General features: G+C 42.3%; 1 protein-coding gene across 1 annotated transcript in view; it reads right to left on the bottom strand.

Annotated features, from left to right (window-relative positions):
• The window catches only part of NELL2 (neural EGFL like 2), a 202,482-nt gene that overhangs the window by 117,329 nt on the left and 63,086 nt on the right, over positions 1–22,067 (bottom strand). Inside the window, exons 10-11 of the mRNA XM_054989185.1 lie at positions 3,288–3,379; positions 2,129–2,231 (exon numbers count right to left, since the gene is read on the bottom strand). Coding sequence (XP_054845160.1) covers positions 2,129–2,231; positions 3,288–3,379 — 195 coding nt within the window. The remainder of the gene's footprint in view (positions 1–2,128; positions 2,232–3,287; positions 3,380–22,067) is intronic.

Genomic DNA, 22,067 nt, shown 5'->3' with positions numbered 1-22,067 from the left:
AAGTGCTCTGCAGTCCATGAATGCCGATTTCCCATCCACTGCTTAATTCTGCTCCAATAATAAATCGGACGCTTCCGAATTCGTAATTAGTTCACAGGTTAATGTGTTTTGATAAAACAATCCTAGTTGCTGGTTTTCGCACCCTCAATTATTTTTATTTTATTTTTTTTCAATTTTTATGTCATATTGAAATTCCACCGTGACGTTCTATCAGAATAAAGATTACAATGACACATGTAGCGGCTTCTCACTTTCTCTGCACGAACTCACTCCCTTGATAGTTTATGATGGTTGAAGACTGACAGGTAATAATTTGCTTGCAGTATTCTTTTTTTTCTTATAAATTTTTGGAGTGAGAACAACTACTAGAGTTCACAATGTAATGCTATGCCTCAGAAAAGTTTTTCTCGAAATTTCCTCTTTTTCCATATATGGTAAAATCGAAATAACGGAAAACTACCCCTAAAATTTTTTTTCAAAAAAAGGAGGGAAGCTGATCCGCCCACCGAAACGTGTTTGCTAATAGGTGTAATGATTTTCTTTATATGGAAGCATCGAAATAACGGAAAACTGCACACAAATTTTTTTTTAAAAAGGGGCGGGGAGAAACAGATTCGCTCCCCGAAACGGCTTTTCCAAAGGGAATGTGAACGGCGGATAGCACAAGAAAACCGCATTTAAGGCCTGAATGTGAACGGAGAGGAGAAAGTTGCGGATGGGAAACACACAGAAGTTTTCCGTTTAAAAAGCGGGAAAAAGGTGAGTGTGGATTCGGCCCCTGTTTAAGGAGATTTGTATTGTTGTATGCATATTTGATCAATTCATATGTATATATGATTGTAATGTTTTGCATGTAACGTATTTAATTTGTATTTTAATTCTGATTGCTCATGTGGGGCTTTTGTTCATTGCTGCTGTGAGTTTAACAATAGGTTTTCTAAGGAAAGAAGGATAGGGCTGGATGGGTGAGCGGAGTGTTACCTGATTGGACAGTAGCTGTACCCCAGCAGAAGGAGTGAACTGCATTTTTTTAGCTACTGTGCTGAGGGGAAGTTTTTCAATCACCCTTTTGTATATCTCATAGATTATTCTAGTTGAGTCAGCCAAACTGTGTGGAACCTGATGTCTGACTGTTTCTGCAAGAAAGTATTTATTCTACCAAGTTCAATGAAATGTGTGATCCTGAATCAGTCTGTGTGTTTCTCAGAGAAAAGATTCTGGCTAAATCAGGAAAGATACGTGGAAGCATGAGAGCCTAATTCTGTCTAGGTCAGGCACCTGAGTCAGCAGTCTGTCTGACAGAGAAATTATTCTATTTTAGGTCAGGCAAGCGGTGTGGAAAGGCCGAATGAATCTGTCTGTGTGGATGTGAAAAGAGTTTGTTGGAAAATAAAATAAATTTGTGTGACTGAGTCTAGGAATATACCTTTAAGAAGATATATTTGAAACTGCAAAGCTTAAGAACTATTCTGAAACCAATACACTTATCAAAGCTCTGCAAGCATAACACTTATGTTCTTATAAATAAAATCTAATTTCATTTAAGAAAAAAATCCTTTCCCCCCTCACAACCACCCTTACATGTTAACCGATCTGTCAAACTACCATCTATAACCAGCCTTCTTATATTATAAGTTAAACAAAGGAGGTCTAAGGTGAAAACCTTTTGAGGCAGTCAGGGCAGCAGCAATAAATTAGTCATACAAACAAAAGGTAGTAACTTGTATAAAATAGAGAACACCTGAAGCTCTGTATGAGTGGAATTTAAAAGTGTGTTGGCTGTGACCTGAACCTTCCTGAGGTATATGTTTAAGGTAATGCAAGAAGGAGCTGAAATTTAAGGTCCAAAGCCAAAGGTTTTTAAAATGGGGGCAAATAATTACACGGTGGTTCAAAACTAAGTAAATCATTACAATGATCAGTACACATTGTTTCTACTGAAGAGGTTCTCAGTGGAATAACTATGTTAGTCTCTCATAACAGGAAAAAAGAGGCAATGTGGCATGTTATTAAAGACTAACAAATTTGTTGTGGCACAAAAATTTGTGAAGTACAGCCCACCAGGTCATATACATGAAAGATTTTTTAAATTTCTCAACATGAGATCATTATTTCTCTTATAACATACCTTTACAAACTTTGCAGCAACTATTAGATAAGGAGATTTGCTGAGATTCAAGACAGTTCAAGATAGGACAATCTGGCTTCACTACACGTTGCATTTTGTGATCCTGTTGAACAATGATAGGTATTTAATTTCTGGAAGTACATTTTTATTGAGGAAGCCTATATAAAATATGTGTATAGAAAGTAGAAATGACTCAGCCTCTTCTACTCATAGTATATCCGCAACACCAGAGGTGATAAATCACCTTCTAACAAAACTTGAAGCAGTTCTACTGAGTGTTAACAAATCAAAACATTTCATAAAAATAGTAAGAGCACTTGGTTTTCCATCAGAGTTCTGTTGAGTTACAATTTTCTTCAACTTAAATATTGGAGTTTTCAAAGAATAAATAAATAACTGCTTTCATTGGTACACATCACAAACAGGTCACAATAGCTAGAGGCATTCCAAATCCAATTATTCTACAAGGATAACCTTCCAGCAGCAATTCACAACAGCAGCTGAAATACTCTGTTCTTAGTGTCAATATCTTTTTTTTTTAAGAGAGTAGTACCAGGTAAGGAAACTTATGACAGTTGTTTAAAATAAGCCCTTCAAATTATTCAGTATTTCATAAATAATGGTCAAACAGTTTTACGAAGTGAAAATTATTAGAATTGTTTTAAAATCTGAATGAAATAATGCAGATATTGTTGCCAATATTCACTGGGGAAATGAGCTTCCAGTACATAAGGTACTGGAAGGTACCTTACATAAGGTGCCTTACAAGCCCACTGAAGTCAATAGCTTATAAGGACTCAGTTTAGAACTGCACTATAAGAGAAGTAATATTATTAACTAAGAGAAGTTGGAATGTGTACTAAGGATCAGTCTCCCCATGCAGAAATAAATCTGAAATATCTCCAGTTCATTTGTTCACAGTTAAGGGAGCAATGAAACAGAAGGTATGAGAATGAAGCTTGTACTCAGTCTCCTCTTCAAAATAAGCCCTTACATAACACCACAATTTTTAAAAAATCTAGTTGATATAAAGACTGGCATGGCATAGCAAATTTGAAAAGGTAGGATGCCTTTAAAAAGGTAGGATGCCGCTTTAATAGCTTTAATTACACAGTAGAGACATTACAAGAAGAGAATAAGCTATCAACCATGCTCTTACCTTGCATTCAAACAGAATACAATCCCCTGCATTTGAATGTACAGTTTCTTTTTCACCTTCAAAGTAAGTTTTGCCTTCAAACATACATGTGGCTATGGAATTTAAAAAAATATATACTTTTGTTAATGTTAAGTGTTCAAATGCTATATAAGTTGCATACATACAGACACACACCCAGCATACTTATTTATTTACTTCATTTATACCCACCTCTCACCCCAACAGGGACCCAAAGTGGCTTACATTACTGGGGATTCATTTCAGCAGAACTTTCCAGGTTATGTAAGCTGCAACTTAAGATGATCACTGACACACATGGGGCTGAATGAAATACAGGAAGTCTGTACCACTGGGATATTTGACACTCATCCACGTATGCCATTCTTTAGTCACATTACCAGAACTGCACCTCCTTGCCCCAGCTAATATTGTGAGTTCCTTACACAGAAAGGTTATTAAGAGGCGTTCTGATCACTGGAGGAACTGGAGACCTGAAAATACAGAAGGTGGCTATACTGTCATTTTTTAACAGGCTTGACCCTTGTTTAGATCAGGAGACAGGTTAAGGTGTGAGTAACAAAGGCTATGAAGAGTTCTTTACAAGCTCAGCAGCCTGTTCTTTGTAGCACATATTGTCCATTCCCCTCATTCATCATCTATAACTGTACAAAACTGTGCACAGTAGAACTTTTGTGTTGCAGCTCCAGCTTGAACAAATGCAGAAGCTCAATGCTATAGTGAAACAATCCTGATTTTTAAAGGTTTTTGCCTTATGCCCGCCTGTTACTGTGCATTATACGATGACAAAAACTGTATGGTGGTGAGGACAGAACTCCTTCAGACGGCCTCAGTGCTGCCAGAATTGACCATTGACCATTTACCACAGAAAGCAGTTCTAATCACTGAAATACTGAAAATCAGCAAGGGATGGCTGAGGCTTGGTGGGCAGGCCCGGCTGGTGGACCAGCGCAGGCTTCAGGCAGGTCTGCTGGCCAGGCAGAAAGCTGGGAGCCAGCCATGTCCAGGTGGCAGTTGGCTCTGACCAGCTTTGGTGGCCCCAAAAGAGTATCTCCCAGTACGCCACCTCTCCCACCCATGGGGCTCATCCATAAATGATGCCATTCCTCCTGAGTTCTGCTCCATTCAGTATGCATCCTTTGATCATGCGTGGCCTTTGAGGCTTTCAGCACATTCCTAGAATGGGCTGCAAACGGCTGCATGGGGTGCCTGCACATCATGCAGTATCTCGATGACTTTCTAATAGTAGAGCCAGTGGTAGCACTGCCTATACTGACTGTTTGGTGATCTTCCAAGCCCTGGCAGATAAGCTGGGTGTCCTGCTGGCTGGGAGAAGACTGAGGATGCAACCGCCTGTGTGACATTCCTGGGCATTGAGCCAGACTCTATGGAGGGGTGCTCCTGCCTCCCCTTGACAAGTTTCGAGACCTTGAGATCTTCCTCATCCTCATGGCTGACATTATTTGGCAGGACCAGTTCAGGGATAAGTGGGTCCATTTCTGAAGAGACAATAGGGCAGTGGTCATCAGTGTCCTGAATAGGCAGTCCTCTCGCTCTGAGCCGGTCATTCGCCTTGTGTGCAGGTTCATCCTGGCACATTTGGCTGCTAGCATCTTGTTTCTAGCTCGGCATGTACCAGGTACAGATGACAGCATCATGGACGCTTCCAGAAGGAGAGGTACTTTGCTGAGACGCCAGAGGCCTCTTGGGCTGGACACAGACCTGTTCCAGGTCTTGGGCACTCACGATAATGTAGGGAGTACTAGCATGGGTTGCACCCTCTACACGGCGAGCCTACCAGGGGGCTTTAGCAAGTTTCCTGGCTTTCTCAGCCTGCTACAGAGACCATAGTCCTGCACTACATAGCCTCCTGTGGGAACAAGGCTTCGCCGCCAGGACCAGGACCTGCCATTTAGCAGCCATTTCCTTCTTCAGCAAAGCTCAGTTTCCCAGACCTATGTGATTCTTTCACCACCAGGTGAGCCATTGAGTGCTGGAGGCGTACTGCCTCACCCCCCATCCGATCTCTGGCGGCCCATCACTTATACCATCCTTTCAAGGATCATAGGCCGACTTCCTAGCACCTGCTGGTCGGCCTTCTTCAGGGCCTTCAGGGTGGGGGAGATGGCTCCCGGTTCCTGCTGGGATGAGTCCAGGAGTGTCTTGGAACTTAGAGATGTGTCAGTTCAGAATGCCAGGGCCTACATTATTCTCTGACATTCTACAACTGAACAGAGGGGGTGGGGGCCTGCGGGCAGCTGGGTTCCTCCTGTGCCCTGCTTGTATACTGTCAATGGCCCCTCCTGGTGCATGCAGATGGCTTTCCCTTCATTCAGTTTGTCAGCATGCTCCTGTGGGGGATTTCAGGGGCCACTCCTTCCGGATCAGGGTGGCAACAATGGCATTGAAAATTGGCCTACCCCCTGTATGTCGGTGGGCAGGTGGCAAACCAGTGCATACAAGGCACATGTTCAGCCCAGTCTTGCTATTAATCCCCTCTTCTTTTTAGTTCTTCCAGGGTGGTGAAAACTGGTCTAGATCTTTGGGCACAGCATCATCCACTGGGCAGTGCACTTCATGGAAGCCTCCACCTGGGTCCTCCACCTGGGACTTCAAGACATGGCCTTTGTGAGTTGTGACATGAGAGGGATGCTGTGGTACTCCCTGCTTCCTCATTTCCTTTGGCTTGCAAACCAGAGGGGTCCTCTGGATGCCTTGGTGATCCAGCTTGGGGGAAATGACTTGTGCCAGCGATAGGGACTGGATCATTTGCAGGCAATTCAGATGAACCTGGGGACTTTGTGGGGTCTGTTCCTTGACCCTACATCCTGTGGTCAAACTTGTTGGAATGCCACTTGTGGCATGGGGCCCTTTCCCAGGAAAAGACCAACATGGCAAAAAGGACAGCCAAGACTAGGGGACACTTTGTGGAGGTGGCAGGGGAGGGGCTTGGTTATTCACTACTGTGACATTTCCTTTTGGCCAGAGGCCTTGTACCGTCCCCATTGGGTTGCACCTATCTAGCTGGGGACAGGACATTTGGCTGCAGGATATCTGGGACGGGTTGTCGGGTTGGTTGCCGCTTTAGGAGTTTGGGGCATGGATCCTTTGGGGGGGGGGGGAACATGGCCTGCATGCACTGTTTCCCCAAAGCTGGAGATTCCTATAAGGGGACTTGAAGTGAGGAATGACAGGGAAAAGTCCAGCTCGGGGGCTGTCAAGGCATGCCTGCTCCCAGGAGACAGAGGAACCATGCAGACACTAATGCCAATGTGGAATCCCACGTGCTGTTACCCCATGGTTTTCTCTTTCAGCAAGTGGGCTGAGGGGGCGAGGGGCATCAGCTTGCAGGTGGGCCAGCTGATGCTTGGATCCACGCCCTATGCTGCATCAATGCTCTTGACACTGTAACCAATAAAGTTGTGACTGTTTGACTCCTGCTGATGCCTCTGTCAGTTCGTCTCTCATCCCTCACCCTTGAGCTGGCCCTGCAAATGAAAGTTTCATTTTCATTTATCTTAATTTCTGTTTGACTTAGTCATAAGAATAACCTGGCAGATTTTCTGTGATTTAATTGCCCCTGAGTATGAGAGGCTTCACTGTAATAGAATTTTAGTTAAGAACAAGAAGGTCCTCTGTACTTCAAAAGCATCATAAAGCAGCTTGCCCAAAAATTCCTTGATCCTGAAGACACATAGAAGGATATTTAGCAGCACTGGATTGTGGCACTATCTTAACTGAGCTTGAGTATCATTCAAGTTATTCAATTAAAGTGTTACAGCTATGGAAACTAGAGAAATGTGTATTCTCCAAACTTCCTATTTAAAAGAGAACTTAATTTTAACGTGATATTTATTTTGGAAATTAAATATAAATATGACTGCAAATGTACACATATAAATATATGCAAACAATTAAAAACAATTTTAAAAGAACACAAATAAACACATGAACGAGACGAAGGGTCAATGATAACCAGTGAGGTAATGCCAGACATAACAAACAAGTCTTCGCCTAGTGGTAGGGTTGCCAGATGGTTTCAACAAAAATACTGGGTATAAAAAATTGTATACCAAAACATTGCATGATATGGGAAGTTTATTGACAACAATCTATATTACATTACAGTAAAGGCTTCCATTGCCATTTATTAGAAGTCATATTGTCTGGCAAACTAAAAACATTCATTATTCATGCCATTATAACAACCTAAAGAGCCCTGTGGTGCAGAGTGGTAAGCGGCAGTACTGCAGCCCAAGCTCTGCTCACGGCCTGAGTTCGATCCTGGCGGAAGCTGGGTTCGGGTAGCTGGCTCAAGGTTGACTCAGCCTTCCATCCTTCCAAGGTCGGTAAATAAGAACCCAGTTTCCTGGGGGTAAAGTGTAGATGACTGGAGAAGGCAATGGCAAACCACCCCCTAAAAAGTCTGCCAAGAAAACGTCATGATGCGACGTCCCCCCACAGGTCAGTAATGACTCAGTGCTTGCACAGGGGACTACCTTTACCTTTTATAACAACCTAAGCCATTCAAATCCCTAGCATAGAGAATTGATTTATGATCCCATGCCTGCCTTTGCTCAGCTCTTCTCCTTTCCCCTTCTGTAATTTTATGGTTAAATATGAAGAAAATGATTTTATTTCTTTCCATTACATATGAAGAAGTGAGCTCTCATTCACAAAAGCTGGCATAAATGCTGTCAGTCTACAGTGCCTCTGGATTTCTATATTGTTTTGCTACAGTAAACTAACACAGCTACCCCTCTGAAATTAGAAATATATCCTCAGTGGACATAAGGACAGAGAGGGCAGGATATTCCAAAATAAGCAATGAAAATAATACCATTTCCCAAGCATTCTCTGTGCTTCTTTAGAGAATAGAAGTGCCTAGCTATAAAACATAAATAAACCAAATTGGAAAATTCATACTATATGCCTTCAATTGAAGTAACCTATTTATAGACAAGTTTACTGCAGCTCTGTACAGGCTCATTTGAGAACAATTCTCATTAAATTCAATGAGACTTACTTTTAAATAAATATATAAATAAATAACTTAAGCCTCTGTCAAGTGTTCCATCTGAAAAACTACCATGGCATAAGGGTTACAAACAAAACTGCCTGCAAGGAAGTGCCTGGTTCAAACCTTAATTCCATTGTTATTTCTTGGAGTGATCTTGTGCAAGCTAATATTTAGCTTCAGGTCTCCATCTATAATACAGTCATAGCAATAATTACCCTGAGGGGGTTGTGCTAAAGGTTACTGGATGAACATGTATGTGAGATGCTGTGGGCACTGAGAGGAAAGATGTTTGGAAGGATATTTTGCAGTCCTCAGTTTGGAGATGACATGTGAGAGAGTCTATTTAAGCTAGACAGAGCTCCTACATCACAACTGTAGTTGCAAGTTCTGTTTGCCTCCAAGTGGTGCTTCCTTGTGCCCTGCTAAACAAATAAGCTGGCCAAGATGGGCAAATGAAGCCTGTTCCTACCTCCTGTGCTCTTTCCCCCTTCTGCTACAAAGCAGTAGGCTGTGCAAGACAGACATCAAAGCAGGTAAGGTTGCTCCTCAGTGCATCTTTGGGAAAATTAAATACACTAATCCTGTTGCCATCTTCCATCAGCAGTGAAGCCTTTTTTTGTTTCATTTGTCATTCCTTCAGCAATCTATATTCTCTGCCCAATGTTTTAAATGCTTTTGGTTTGGGATGTATTTTAGCTCTGGTTTCAATTGTTTTAATGATGTATTTTTATTGGTTTTAATGGTTTTTAAGATGGTATTTTATTATGTATGTTTTAATTTGTTAGCCACCTTGTGGCCCTTATACAGTACACAATGTGTAATGCTTCTGGTTCTCCAGCAAAACCAGATGGAAATCCGAAAATAACAGATATATAAATTATGTCCTATGTAATTTATGGTGCTTTACTTATTACTGAACAGACAGGGCAAATGCCAAACTGGCTGCTGTAGTATAGTGATTAAGTGACTGGGCTGTGAATCAGCCATGCTAGTTTGACTCCCACTACTGCCATGAGCTCAGTAGCTAGCCTTGGGTATGGCACTCCTCTGAGCACCAACTCCCCAGCTATACTGGGAGGATAATAACACTGACTTTGTGGCACTAATCTGTCCCGAAAGGCAGTATATAAGCACATTATTAATCACATTTCTAGACTGCCCTGCCCATCAGACGGGCTCAGGGAGGTTTAACAACAGTTTAAAACAGTAAAAACATTATAAAAACATTAAAACATTGTATCAAAACAATTAAAATTGGCGGGTATAAAATATTAAAATACAGCATTTTCCTGCATGGGTGGTGGAAGGTCTTCGGTGGTATGGCCGGCAAGAGGACAGCCTAGCCCCCACCAAATGCCTGGCGGAACACCTCCGTCTTGCAGGCCCGGCGGAAAGATAACAAATCCTGCCGGGCCCTAGTTTCCTCAGACAGAGAGTTCCACCAGGTTGGAGCCAGGACCGAAAAGGCCCTGGCTCTGGTAGAGGCCAGGCGGACCTCCCTTATTATTATTATATTAGTAGTAGTAGGAAGAGGAGGAGCAGCAGCAACAGCATTGCCAAACACCTGGCAATGCTACCCATAGAAAGAAGACAATTATAGAAGGGGACAGACCAATCTCTCTGAGGATGGGATTCAATAATTTTGGTGCCACAATCAGGTTGTCATCTACCTAGCCTCAAATGGTGGAGGCACCCAAAGCAGGGCCTTCAAAGATTACCATAATGATTGGGTAGGTTCATATTGGAGTAGACAGTCTTTAAGGTATGTAGTCCCTGAGCAGTATAGGGCTTTAAAGATCAATACCAGCACCTTGAATTGGGCCCAGAAGCAAACTGGGAGCTAGTGTAGGTGGAACAATATGGTCCCTATGACCCACTCCAGCCAGAATTTTGGCTGCAGCATTCTGTACCGACTGTAGCTTCTAGAGACTTTTCATTGCCAACCCCACATAATGTGCACTGAAGTAGTCTAATACAGATATTACCAAGGTATGCATCACCACGGCAAGATCTTTTTTGTGTAGGAAAGGCCGTATTTGTGTCACCAGCCAAAGCTAATGAAAGGCAGTTCTAGCAACCACTTTCACCAGCTTGTCCAACAGGAGTCCCAGTCCAGCAGCATCTCTAAGCTACTAAAGTTCTCCTTTAGGGGGAGTACAACACTATCCAGAACAGATCAACCTTCCCCCTAGAAGTTGCACCTCCATTTTGTCAGGATTAATATTGATTTTATTAGTCCTCATCCATCCCAAAACTGCCTCCAAGCTCATGATTTCCACAGCCTCCCTGGGACCCACTCAGAGGATGAGATACAGCTGAGTATTCTCCGCATATTGCTGACAATCTAGCCCAAATCTCTGGATGACCTCTCCCATCAGCTTCATGTAGAAACTGAAAATCATGACAGACAAGGTACAACCCTGCCAGTTCTCTTAGGCCAGAGGGCAAGCAGCAGTCTGCCAGCACCACTCTCTGAAATCTACTTTCCAGGTAGAACTGAAACCACCACAGAATGTTGCTTCCCAGTCCTAACCCAGAAGGCTACCATGATCAATTGCCTGAAAGCTGCCAAGAGGTTCAAGAGAATCAAAAGGGTCACCCTCCCCATGTCCATCTCCAGCCACACATCACCACAGCAACCAAGGCTGTTTTAATTCCATAGCCAGGCCTGAAACCAGACTGGAATGGATCCCAACAATCCTATTCATCTATTCATTCAATCACCTTGCTCAAGAATGGTACATTTAAGATGGGACACTTCTTCATCTGTACACAGGAACTTTTGCATCATTTCCTTTCGACATAATACTTATATTTTATCAGTTTCAAATGTTCCCCAGATGATATAAAAAAGAGATACACTTGTAACAAACATATAGTAGTCTCTGTTATATTGCCATTCATTGGCATAGTAACAAAGGATGCACTAAAAAAGAGGGTTTTTAAAAAAGATTTGGGTATTGAGAAGGCCATAAATATTGGAATCCCTGATATCTGGGTCTTCCCATACAGGTTTTTTTTGGTATGCATATCTGGGTTGGGGTGTGTGTGTTGATTTTGAAATTAACCATGTCCATTATTTCCTATGAGGGGATTTTACCAGGGAGCGGAAGGAGTGGTTTTTCATGCAAATTACACCAAAATTGCAGTGAAGCAAGACTGCCTGTCCACTAAAGCCCCTTCCCCAAGTGTAAAGAAGATTGGGTTAAGGGGTCCAGTTCTACAGGCCCCTGAACAAAGTGACCCCAGCTACTTTACAATGTTTCCAACGTGGGAAAAAATCAACACTTTCTCTAGGGCACGAAAGTTTGAGCCAGACACACAAGAACAACCACTGACCAAAAGCCTCTCAATGCAAAAAAGTACCCTCTAAGCCCATCAGAACCAACATGAAACCAGAGAATGCCAGTAGAACCAGTGCCAAACTAGAGAATCTCAGCAGGGCCAATTGGCAAACAGCACAACAGAAATAAGGCACAGACAGATCAAACCACAGCAGCCAAAAAAAACATGCACTTCAAAACATATTGCCCTGAAGCTGCAGTCAGGAAGCCAACTTTTGGGCCATGAGAGAACTGCTGTGATTGGACAGACAGTTGCCAGGTACTTACCTAGCAGGGGAGACACCTTGATCACAAACAGTTAAGTTCTCCCTAAACTGTTACGTATTCACCTGTGAGATTTTCCTCCCTCCCTCCCTCCCTCTCCCTCCTTTTGCCCAGGAAACCTACAAAAGGATAAAAACAAGCTGCTGTGACCTTTAAAATGGAGGCCCTGCTTATTTCCAAATATTTTTGAGATTACCTGGTGATGCCAATACTTTCCAATTATACCAATAAGGTATTTTTGTGGTATGTTTTCAGACCAAATACACCAAAACATACACCCGTAATAGTAACAATGCTCTTTTTTGTACTGTGCTCTTGTACTGTCATCTCATAGCTACATTTCTTTGTTAAATATTTAAATACTTGCTGTAGCTCCCTGCATGAAACCATCTATAGGAGGGGCGGTGGGGTGGGGTGGGGCTTCTTGTCCTGGAGGAAAGTAGCAGTGTTCATGGAATAGATCAGCATGATCCAACTCATTCATTTCACCCACCTGATCTATGCAAGACACTAATCTCTCTCTTTATATAAAGTAGATCTTTGTATAAAGATCTACTGGACTGTCCCTATTACAGCTGTAGGGAATTTCAAATAATCCATAGTACATAGCAGAGAGGGAAGAGGCAGTCAGGAGGACTTCAGCATGATGAAGGAAATATAATTAAAATAACATGTTTCTGCCTTCTTAGATGTGTATTCCAATTGAATAGGATTAGCCATTCAACCTGTGAAAAGGGTGAGCACAGCTCATTTTCCTAGGTTTTCTTAAGGATCACCTTCAAAACTCAATCCTCCAAACTACTGCATTGGGTCAATTCTTATTCCTTCTCAGGCAATGGGGCCTGCACTAGTACTTGAATCCTCAAACTCTGAGTGACAGATACTAGCTGCAGGGTTGCTTCCAGATATTTTATATCCAAAAATCTCTCAACAGGTACTTGCTGAAGGCAAATTGTTGAAGGCTGTTCCCTCGGGAATGTACTGGATACTGTAATGGAGTGGAAGCAAAAATAATTTGACACCAAAACACCTTCGTTAATTAACTCCATTTTCTTAAAGTACATAAACATATATGAATATTTCAGGGCTGAGACTGCCATATTTATATATTCACTAAGATGAAGTATTTGTATTTAAACAGATCATTAAAGGCATATCAGAGTAAAATTTAAGGAATTATACTTAAGCACTACAATAGTTGCACTTAAGATATATGATGCAGAAAATCATGCTGTACAGTGGTGAAGGGCTGTTCAGTAGCAGAGGATCCTCTTTGCATGTAAAAGTTGCCTGGTTCAATCTTTGGCATCTCCAGTTAAAAAGGAACAGCTAGTAGATGATGGGAAAGACCTTGACCTGAGGCCCTGGAGAGCCTCTGCTAGTTACAGTGCCCAGCCCTGGCCATGACAGTCCAATGGTCTGATTGATACGGCATCAGTATCAGTCAGGCCATCAGTAAAGCATCATTTTTCTTTTTGATTTTGGTAGCTATCTTGACCATGCAAATCAAATGGCAGAAAATATGCAAGCCATTTCGAAATTTCTCAAAGGAAAGGGGGTAGTGTTTCACACATCACTGTGCAGGGAACGGGCATTAGCAAAAAGGTGCCTATTGCTCATACAACCTTATATTTCATCCAGCACAACAGCCATGGGGGGCAGGAAAAGTATTCCCCTAACAACTAAATATTATTCGAACACTAGGAAAACACCAGGGCTGCTTCCACACACATTGGATAATCCACTTTCAATACTCTTTAGTGAACATTTGGAACTGCTTTTCCATGTGTGGAACAAAAAACCCACTTCCAAAGGATTGCTAAAGTGCATTGAAAGTGCATTATTCAACGTGTGTGGAAATGGCCCATATTTGCACAAGAAAAATGCTATGTTGACATATTTTATCAGGATACTAAAATCACTGATTATACCATAAATCATTTATTTCATAAATGAAATAATTGTATGGAAAGGACTCATAAGCTGACCATTATATATTTAATTCAGCATAACTGATACCAGAAAGAAAAGACACATTTGCAGGAAAGCGTGAAAAAAGGAAAACAGACTGCAGGTTAAAACTAGAATTTCTTACAGTGGAAGGTTTTGGGAAACGATGTCATATTTGAAACAGATCTTTTAAAACTAAATAAGAATCCATCTCTTTAAGAAACAATGCTTGAGAACTATGCTTTTCAAGACAGGGATGAATTGCTGCCATTAATCATTCCTATTTATAGGCAGGGCTTTTTTTCAGCGGGAACATGGTGGAACGGAGTTCCAGAACCTCTTGAAAATAGTCACATGGCTGGTGGCCCCGCCCCCTGATCTCCAGACAGAGGGGAGTTTAGATTGCCCTCTGTGCTGCTCGGCGGCACGGAGGGCAATCTAAACTCCCCTCTGTCTGGAGATCAAGGGGCGAGGCCACCAGCCATGTGACCATTTTCTCAAAGGGCAACCCACTGAGTTCCACCACCTCTTTTCCCAGAAAAAAAAGCCCTGTTTATAGGGAATGGTGTCCACTTACTGCAGTAACAGGTAAGTAACTGCTATACTTGGGAAACTAGGAAAATCCTTTTTCTTGGATCATTATGAAAGGCCTTTGACAGAAAACACCAAAAACAATAATATTTGAGAAGTTCATCACTTCACTCAGCCTTAAACTAGAGGAGATCTGTGACTGGGTTCATCTGATGTTAATTGACTAACAATTTTCCCAGAAAGCAGCCACTTTATGTGCATTGTTTCTATGGAAGATGGAGGAGCCCCAATTTCTCTTAGGGAAGTGGTGTGGGTTAAAAGTGTTACATTCTTCCTGCCCCAGCTCTACAAGGTGAGTCAAATTGTGGGTCATAGATGACTTCTGGAAAAACTGAAGATGGTGGGATACTCAGGCACAGATTTCCTGCCACTCTTTTTCATGCTGTATTGGAGAAAATTTGGCAAGTCCCAAATTTCCTCAATGTGTACATAGGAAAGGGTGGCTTCCAGAAAGGAGTAATACGAAAATGTTGCTGTATGGCCCTTATGATCATGGCAAGTTTTAATACCTCAAAAAAACCCATGTCTTTTCTTTTTCATGAAAACTTAAGTAGCTAAATGATACACTGGCAGAGTAGATATTGGCAAGATCCATATACAGCAGCAGCACAAACACTGGCTGATTCTGCACACATTGGATAATGCACTTTCAATGCACTTTATCAATCGTTTGAGGTGGATTTTTTGTTCTGCGCACAAAGAAATCCATTCCAAATGATCTATAAAGAGGACTGGAAGTGCTTTTTATAGTCACTCCTGGCCCCACACACTTTCTAAAAACACTTAGTGGGCACCACAAAAGGTGTTAGCAGGTGCCTTGTTGGGGACCCCTGCCCCCCAAGTACTTGTATTTAAGTGTGTGAATCACTGGGAAGAGAGAATTTTGTGGTATGTTTGGTAAATAATTTTGAATAGCATGCACAAACAGAGAAAGAAAAAAATATAAAAACATGTTTGACTAATCTGTAAATGCCTTTATTGATTGAGTACCCTAAGAATAAATATGGCTGTAAGTATTTGTTCTACATTCAAGTACTTGTATCTTTAAAATAAATGCCCTGTAGCCATTCATGTAAAAAAGTGTAAATCACCAATAGAGACAACACTGGGAGCGGAACTACAAGTGACAAAAGGCACAGGTTGGACACTTGTCAGCTTCCCTCAAGTTTTGATGGGAAATGTAGGCAGCTTGGCGGAATGTTGGACAAGTGACAGTTGAAAAGTCCATTGGACAGCAGTCAGAGAGCCAAGCTGCAAGACTAGGATGCCTACATTTCCCATCAAAACTTGAGGGAAGCTGACAAGTGTCCAATCTGTGCCTTTTGTCTCTTGTAGTTCCGCTCTTCGTTTCTTCCAGGCAGAAGGTTTAATAACTGTCATATGATAGCTCTCAACTACATTAAACGTGAAATTCTAATAGATCTTTCCTTTGTATCTTCTTGTTATTTTACAGCCTTTGACAAATTTTTGTTGTAGATTATTCAAGTATGATCATCATACTTTAAAACTAGGCACAGCTTTCCTGGTTTGAGTTTGAACAGCAGTTTTTATTGCAAGAGTTTCCAATCTAAGATCAAGGAAATTCTGTTAAAGGTTGTGGAAATGGCAATACTGTACCTTTTCTCTGGTATTTTAAATATCAAACAACATATGCGAAGAATGATATTTATTCGATACTATAAATATCTTGAGGAGTTAGCCATGTTAGTTTGTAGTTGCAAAATAGTAAAGAGTCCAGTAGCACCTTTAAGATTAACCAACTTTATTGTAGCATAAGCTTTCGAGAGCCACATGCACCTGAAAAAGGGAGTTGTGGCGTTCGAAAGCTTATGCTACAATAAAGTTGGTTATTCTTAAAGGTGCTACTGGACTCTTTACTATTTTATAAATATCTTATAACCCATATACCTCTACCTTGGAGAATATTGTCTGATTTCCTACTTACACAAAATAGGCATTATTTTGAATATTTTTCATAAAACTAAGAGTCATCCTTAGCAGAGGACATCCTTCTAAACCCATTGACTTCAATGAACTTAGAGGGATGCAACTCTACTTAGATGGCACTGCAGGCTGGCTCCACTGATCTCCAGGAATTCACTCCAGAGCGCTGCTATAGAAGTTATCCTGACATTGCCAAAACATTCTTCCTTAAAACATGTTAATTTTTATATGCACTGGAAATAAGATAATGGCAATGACTTGCTGAAGAGATTGTTATATTCTGCAAACTCCCCAGTGGGAGTGTAATGAAAAGGAAAGGAAGAGAAACTTCTAGAAACTTCTAAAAATATTTTTTAGAAAAGAAGAAAAGCCCTTATGCACATTTTCAGTATGATGATATTTTCAGTTATACACTGGCAAATATTACAAATATTATGATCATTTAACAGATTAAAAATTACAAGTTTTACCACTTAGCCCATGATATTTTAATGAATACAGATTTATATGAATTTATTCTATTTCATGACTCACTCCTTTGGTGGCTAAAGAGAATAAATCTAGATTATTTAACATCACATACTGAACTTTCCTTTACATATATATTTTCTTCATATATTGTCATTCATGCAGATATCAGATTACTTAAATGCAAGCAGTTTAAGAAAGAGTTGCAACACTCTGAATGCACTGAAGAGAGGGGAAACCCCTGTCTGTTTTTTATGAGTGCCAAGGCTTTGATGAAATGAAAATAAGTAGAGAATGACCTTTTGAAATAGTAATATATTACTGCAAGTAATTAAATTGTTCCAGCTGCAGAAGCGAAAACCAGACCTGTGATTTCATGTTTTCCGGAAGCTAGTAGAAAAGGGACTGATAATTCAGGTGGCATAAGTATCCCACTAGAAAGGACATTCAAATGCTCCTGAAGCGTGTGAGGAAGCAGCATCCACATCTGTGAGCTTATGTTCAGGTTCTTATACAAATTCAAAGTGCTCTGTTAAAATGCCTTGTTATAATCCAGTTCTACAAATAATCCACGTGTAAGCATAATTTTTAAAAATTTAATTTATGCTAGTTCGTCTATTACTTTGAGCAACAGGTGGCATTTCTGCAGTAGGAAACTACTGGGCAACTGTGACTTCACTATACAAAGTATACTCAGTTCCGTCCTTTTCACCTGACCTTACTCAATGAGTCCCTTCATTCTTGAATGGTGTCTGAGTGTAGTTGTGAACTGAGCGTGACAGAATTTATTGAGGCTGAATCACGGTAACTAAATTATTGTTGGCAGGTCTAGAAATTCAGGTCATTTGATTCTTCCGCTAGGTTGACAAATTAAGAGCCTAGATCCTCTCCATGCACCTGAAGAACAACAGAAATCAATAATGTTTTTCACCAATTTCCATCTATTATTTATCTAATTTAAGTTTAGTAACTATAAATCATGAATTTGTTACCACAGACATCAGTTACTGCTATGTAATCTTTGTCAGAAGGCCTATGAAAAGGTTTAGATCATTAATTTCAAACCTGTGGTGCACTAATGTAAGCATATTTACACAAGTGCTTAGAGACCTGTGTTGACCACCAATACATCTCTAGCCAAAACTCAAGATGCTGGATATTATCTGTGACATTCCACATATTTGAAGCAACATCTCTTCTAAACATAAGATCTCCTTAGTCAGGCACAGAGTACACCATCCTGACAAATGTATGTGTGTGAGAGAGAGTGTATTAAACATATATTGTTTAAATCTCCAGATTGAATTAGAGCTGGAACCAGCAACACGTGCTAGACTGCCTAAAGGATTTACAGTGTTGCTTCCTTTCTGCCTTTAAAATCAAACTGAATGCCACAAGAACAATTGTGCTGTTGTTTGGCACAATGAAAGAGGAGTTATGGAGGCAGGCTGGCAAATCTCAGCTTTGGTAGGTGACTGTTCAGTAGCTGCCCATTGTAAAAGGTGAACTTTTGGCCTCAAGCTGTTTAAAATGTGGGTTGAAGAAAACAAAAGGAAGGTGCTGTCATTAGAATGAAAAATGAAGACAACCAACTGGGTTGGTAAAAGAAGACTGGTGGACACAAAACTTAAATGAATGATAATTTTTCTTTGGGGGGCAGGGAGACAAGGAAAGGGGTGAGGCCAGGGGAATTAAGGTTTATGAGAATTCTGTTAATGTAAGGCTTAAACAACTCAGCTGATTAAAAATGAATGAAACTTTTGCATTTCTTATATTCTTCTTAACTGTCTGGAAATGCCTGTGTATTTAACCACCTGTTCTAATATAACACCAACAGCCATTAAAAAAAAATTTGTACCAAATTCTGGCAGTCTTACGAACATGACATGAAAAATCTACTTTGTTCCTCTGCTTAATTTTTTTTAGTCACATTTGACCTGATTAAGAGTTTCAATGAGTTCAAAAGCTTGCACACTGTTATACGTTGTTGGATTGGTCCTAATTAGACATGGGCACGAACCGCATTACGAACGTAAAAAACCCACGAACCGCTCCATCGTTCGTTCGTGATCCAGTAGTTCGTGAGCGTCCATGGCCAATGAACCAGCATTCGTAAGAGACCCGGTTTGGTGCGTTCTTCCATGGTTCGTGAAGCCAGACAGTCAGGCACCAGCAATCAATTCCCCTGGCAACAGAGCCGGGGGAATGCCTGAACTCTGTCTGCACTCCTTCTGTTGCCCTGGAAACCCGAATGGAAGCCCATCTTACCTTGATCGGCAGGTCTTCCTTCCAACTATGGAGCTGCAAAGTGGTTACAACTTGGGAGAAGACACCTGGGGGAGGGAGGTGGAGGGGATGTTCTGTAGCCATGGGCACTCCAATCTCATCCCTGCAAACCCTGATAGGCAGCTCTGATGGCCAACCACAGACCTCCTGTGTTGGTCTACGGGACCTGTGCTTATAAATAGCAGTGAGCTCCCAGGCTGGGTTTCACTTTCAGCGAGCAGTGTAGTGTGACAGAGCTGTTGCTTGCTACTTGATAGTCATTGGGGAGAGAGACAGAGAGAGTTAAATTGAGCTTGGATTTGGGGGATAGGGATCTATCTCCTCTGGTTCGAGGGCTGCTGCCAGGCCCTGGGGCCAAGCTCAGTGGGCACCTCGGCTGAGGGATCACTATTATTAGTACTAGTGCCTGATCTGGTGGTCAGGCTTGTGGGTGTGCTGGGCTAGGGCTCTAGCCTCAGCCTCCGGTTTCAAGGCTGCTGCCAGGCCCTGGGACCAAGCTCAGTGGGCACCTCGGCTGAGGGATCACATTATTATCACTGCCTGATCTGGTCAGGTCTCTGGGAGTGCTGGGCTAGTGCTCTACCCCCTCCCTCTGGTTCCAGGGCTGCTGCCAGGCCCTGGGGCCAAGCTCAGTGGGCACCGCGGCTGAGGGCTCATATTATTATTAGTGCCTGATCTGGTCAGGTCTGTGGGAGTGGTGGGCTAGGGCTCTAGTCCCTCCCTCCCTCTGGTGCCAGGGCTGCTGCCAGGCCCTGGGGCCAAGCTCAGTGGGCACCATGGCTAAGGGTTCACAGTATTATTAGTGCCTGATCGGGTCAGGTCTGTGGGAGTGGTGGGCTAGGGCTCTAGTCCCTCCCTCCCTCCCTCCCTCCCTCTGGGGAGCACATGGGGGGTGCCGCCAGCGAGCGGCCAACCCCCCCACCCCCTGAGGGGAGGCGGCACACCCCTGCCTCCCCGTGCCTGCTAGGCCCGGCAGCCACCGTCATCACCCACTGTCCGGCCTGTGCCAGGAATAAGCGCGCGCTCCTCTGAGGCCTGGCAGGTGGGCACATGGGTGATGCCACCAGCGAGTGGCCAGACCCCCCACCCCCTGAGGGGAGGTGGCACGCCACCCTCTCCCCGTGCCCGCCAGGCACAGCGGCCACCATCATCACCCCCCTTCCGGCCTGTGCCAGGAATAAGAGCGCACGCTTCTGAGGCCTGGTGGGCGGGCACATGGGGTGTGCCGCCAGCAAGTGGCCAGACCCCCTGCCCCCTAAAGGGAAGGCAGCCCACTTTTGAGTACACCCCTTGTACACTGGGCCAACGTCAACTGGTGGCTCTAATTGTATCGAGTGGGAGTTTCCTGGGGCCTTGGATTGGAGAGAGTATAACTCCAAGATCCCTATTGCAATCTTGACCAAACTTGGATGCTGGCTGGAGGAGAGCCTGCTAAACACTCCCTGGGAATATGGGCTCTCTAAGTCCAATGGGGGCCATTCTGACACCCACAAACCGTGAACCTCAAACTGTTTCATCAGTGGGAAAAGTTCATTGTGGTTTGCGACTTCAGGTTTGTCGGCGGCACTGAACCACAAACCACGGGTTCGTTAATTTTTTTTCGTTTGTGTCCATGTCTAGTCCTAATAACGTCTGAGTAGTTGCCATATGTCTAGAAAAATGCCAACTGTGTGAAAATTTAAAATACTATTAGTTCCAGTGTCACAAAAAGTCGCATGAGTGCACTGGTAAACTGGACAATAAATCCAGGCATTCAGTAAGGGCAAATCCACACATCCCGGCATCGCGGTAAACATTTGCTAAACTTCCGGAAGTATAGCATCTTTCTAGTGCAATTTCTGACTCATCGCGTGATGAGTCAGAAATCACGCTAGAAAGACACTATACTTCCGGAAGTTTAGCAAATGTTTACCAGGATGTGTGGATTCAGCCTAATACTAGAAAAAGGTGGCAGTAGGTCTAGATTCCCTTTGTTAATTAACTGAAAGTACAAAATGCCCATCTTATTCTTTTTTAAAAAATTCCTATACGAGCTCAAAGGTTGAGCTAACAAATAACAGATAAAAGAAGTGTAAAGATGCATAGATATCCTGTATAAATAATAACAATGAACAGAAATAGCCAGATGCAGAAGCAGGGGAGCAAAAACACAAGCAGAAACATTAATAACCCTTAAAACTAGCTGATGGTGCCATAGTTCTCTTTTAAAGGATCGATCCAAACCTGCCTGTGAAGTATTAAGCAAGGACTTTCTACATGGTGTAAGGAGCTCCCCACATTTTAAAAAAACTCACCAGATTTGGGCTGGAATCATCATGTGAAAGGGGGAGGGGCTTTTAAGTTTTCACCTCTACATCATTTTCTTGATTAAAACCAGACAGGTGTGGCTGGATACCCAACTTTTTGCAAACTGGAATTGTATATAAAGGCTGCAAAGGAGAGCTGTGAAACTGACATGCTTTTTGGCACCTCTGCCATAAGTCTGGATAAATCTCTGAACTGTAGATACAAAACTGACAAAGGTACCAAAAGCCTTTGCGTGCATTCCTTGCAAAAAAATTAACTCAGGAATTCAAACCCTGACTTGTCAATCATCCTCCAGCCTCTTGGAGGACAGGTGCTGGAAGACTTAAGGCAAATGTCATCCCAGTCTTCAAGAATGTAATCCGCCTTGAGTCTCAGTGAGAAAGCGGACTATAAATGACATAAAAATAAATAAATAAATAAATAAAATTAAGGAAGGGAAAAAGGACGATCCTGGGAACTACAAGCCAGTCAGCTTGACCTCTGTCCCAGGGAAGATACTGGAACAGATATTAAAAGCTTTAGTCTGCAACATTTTGATGGAAGACATGGTGATATGGGGAAGTCAGCATGGATTTGTTCCAAACAGGT

This window comes from Eublepharis macularius, chromosome 9 (genome assembly GCF_028583425.1).
Source record: "Eublepharis macularius isolate TG4126 chromosome 9, MPM_Emac_v1.0, whole genome shotgun sequence".
NCBI classification, from domain to species: domain Eukaryota; kingdom Metazoa; phylum Chordata; class Lepidosauria; order Squamata; family Eublepharidae; genus Eublepharis; species Eublepharis macularius.
Note: the sequence above shows the minus strand (reverse complement) of the source record. Positions and strands in the feature narration are given on the sequence as shown.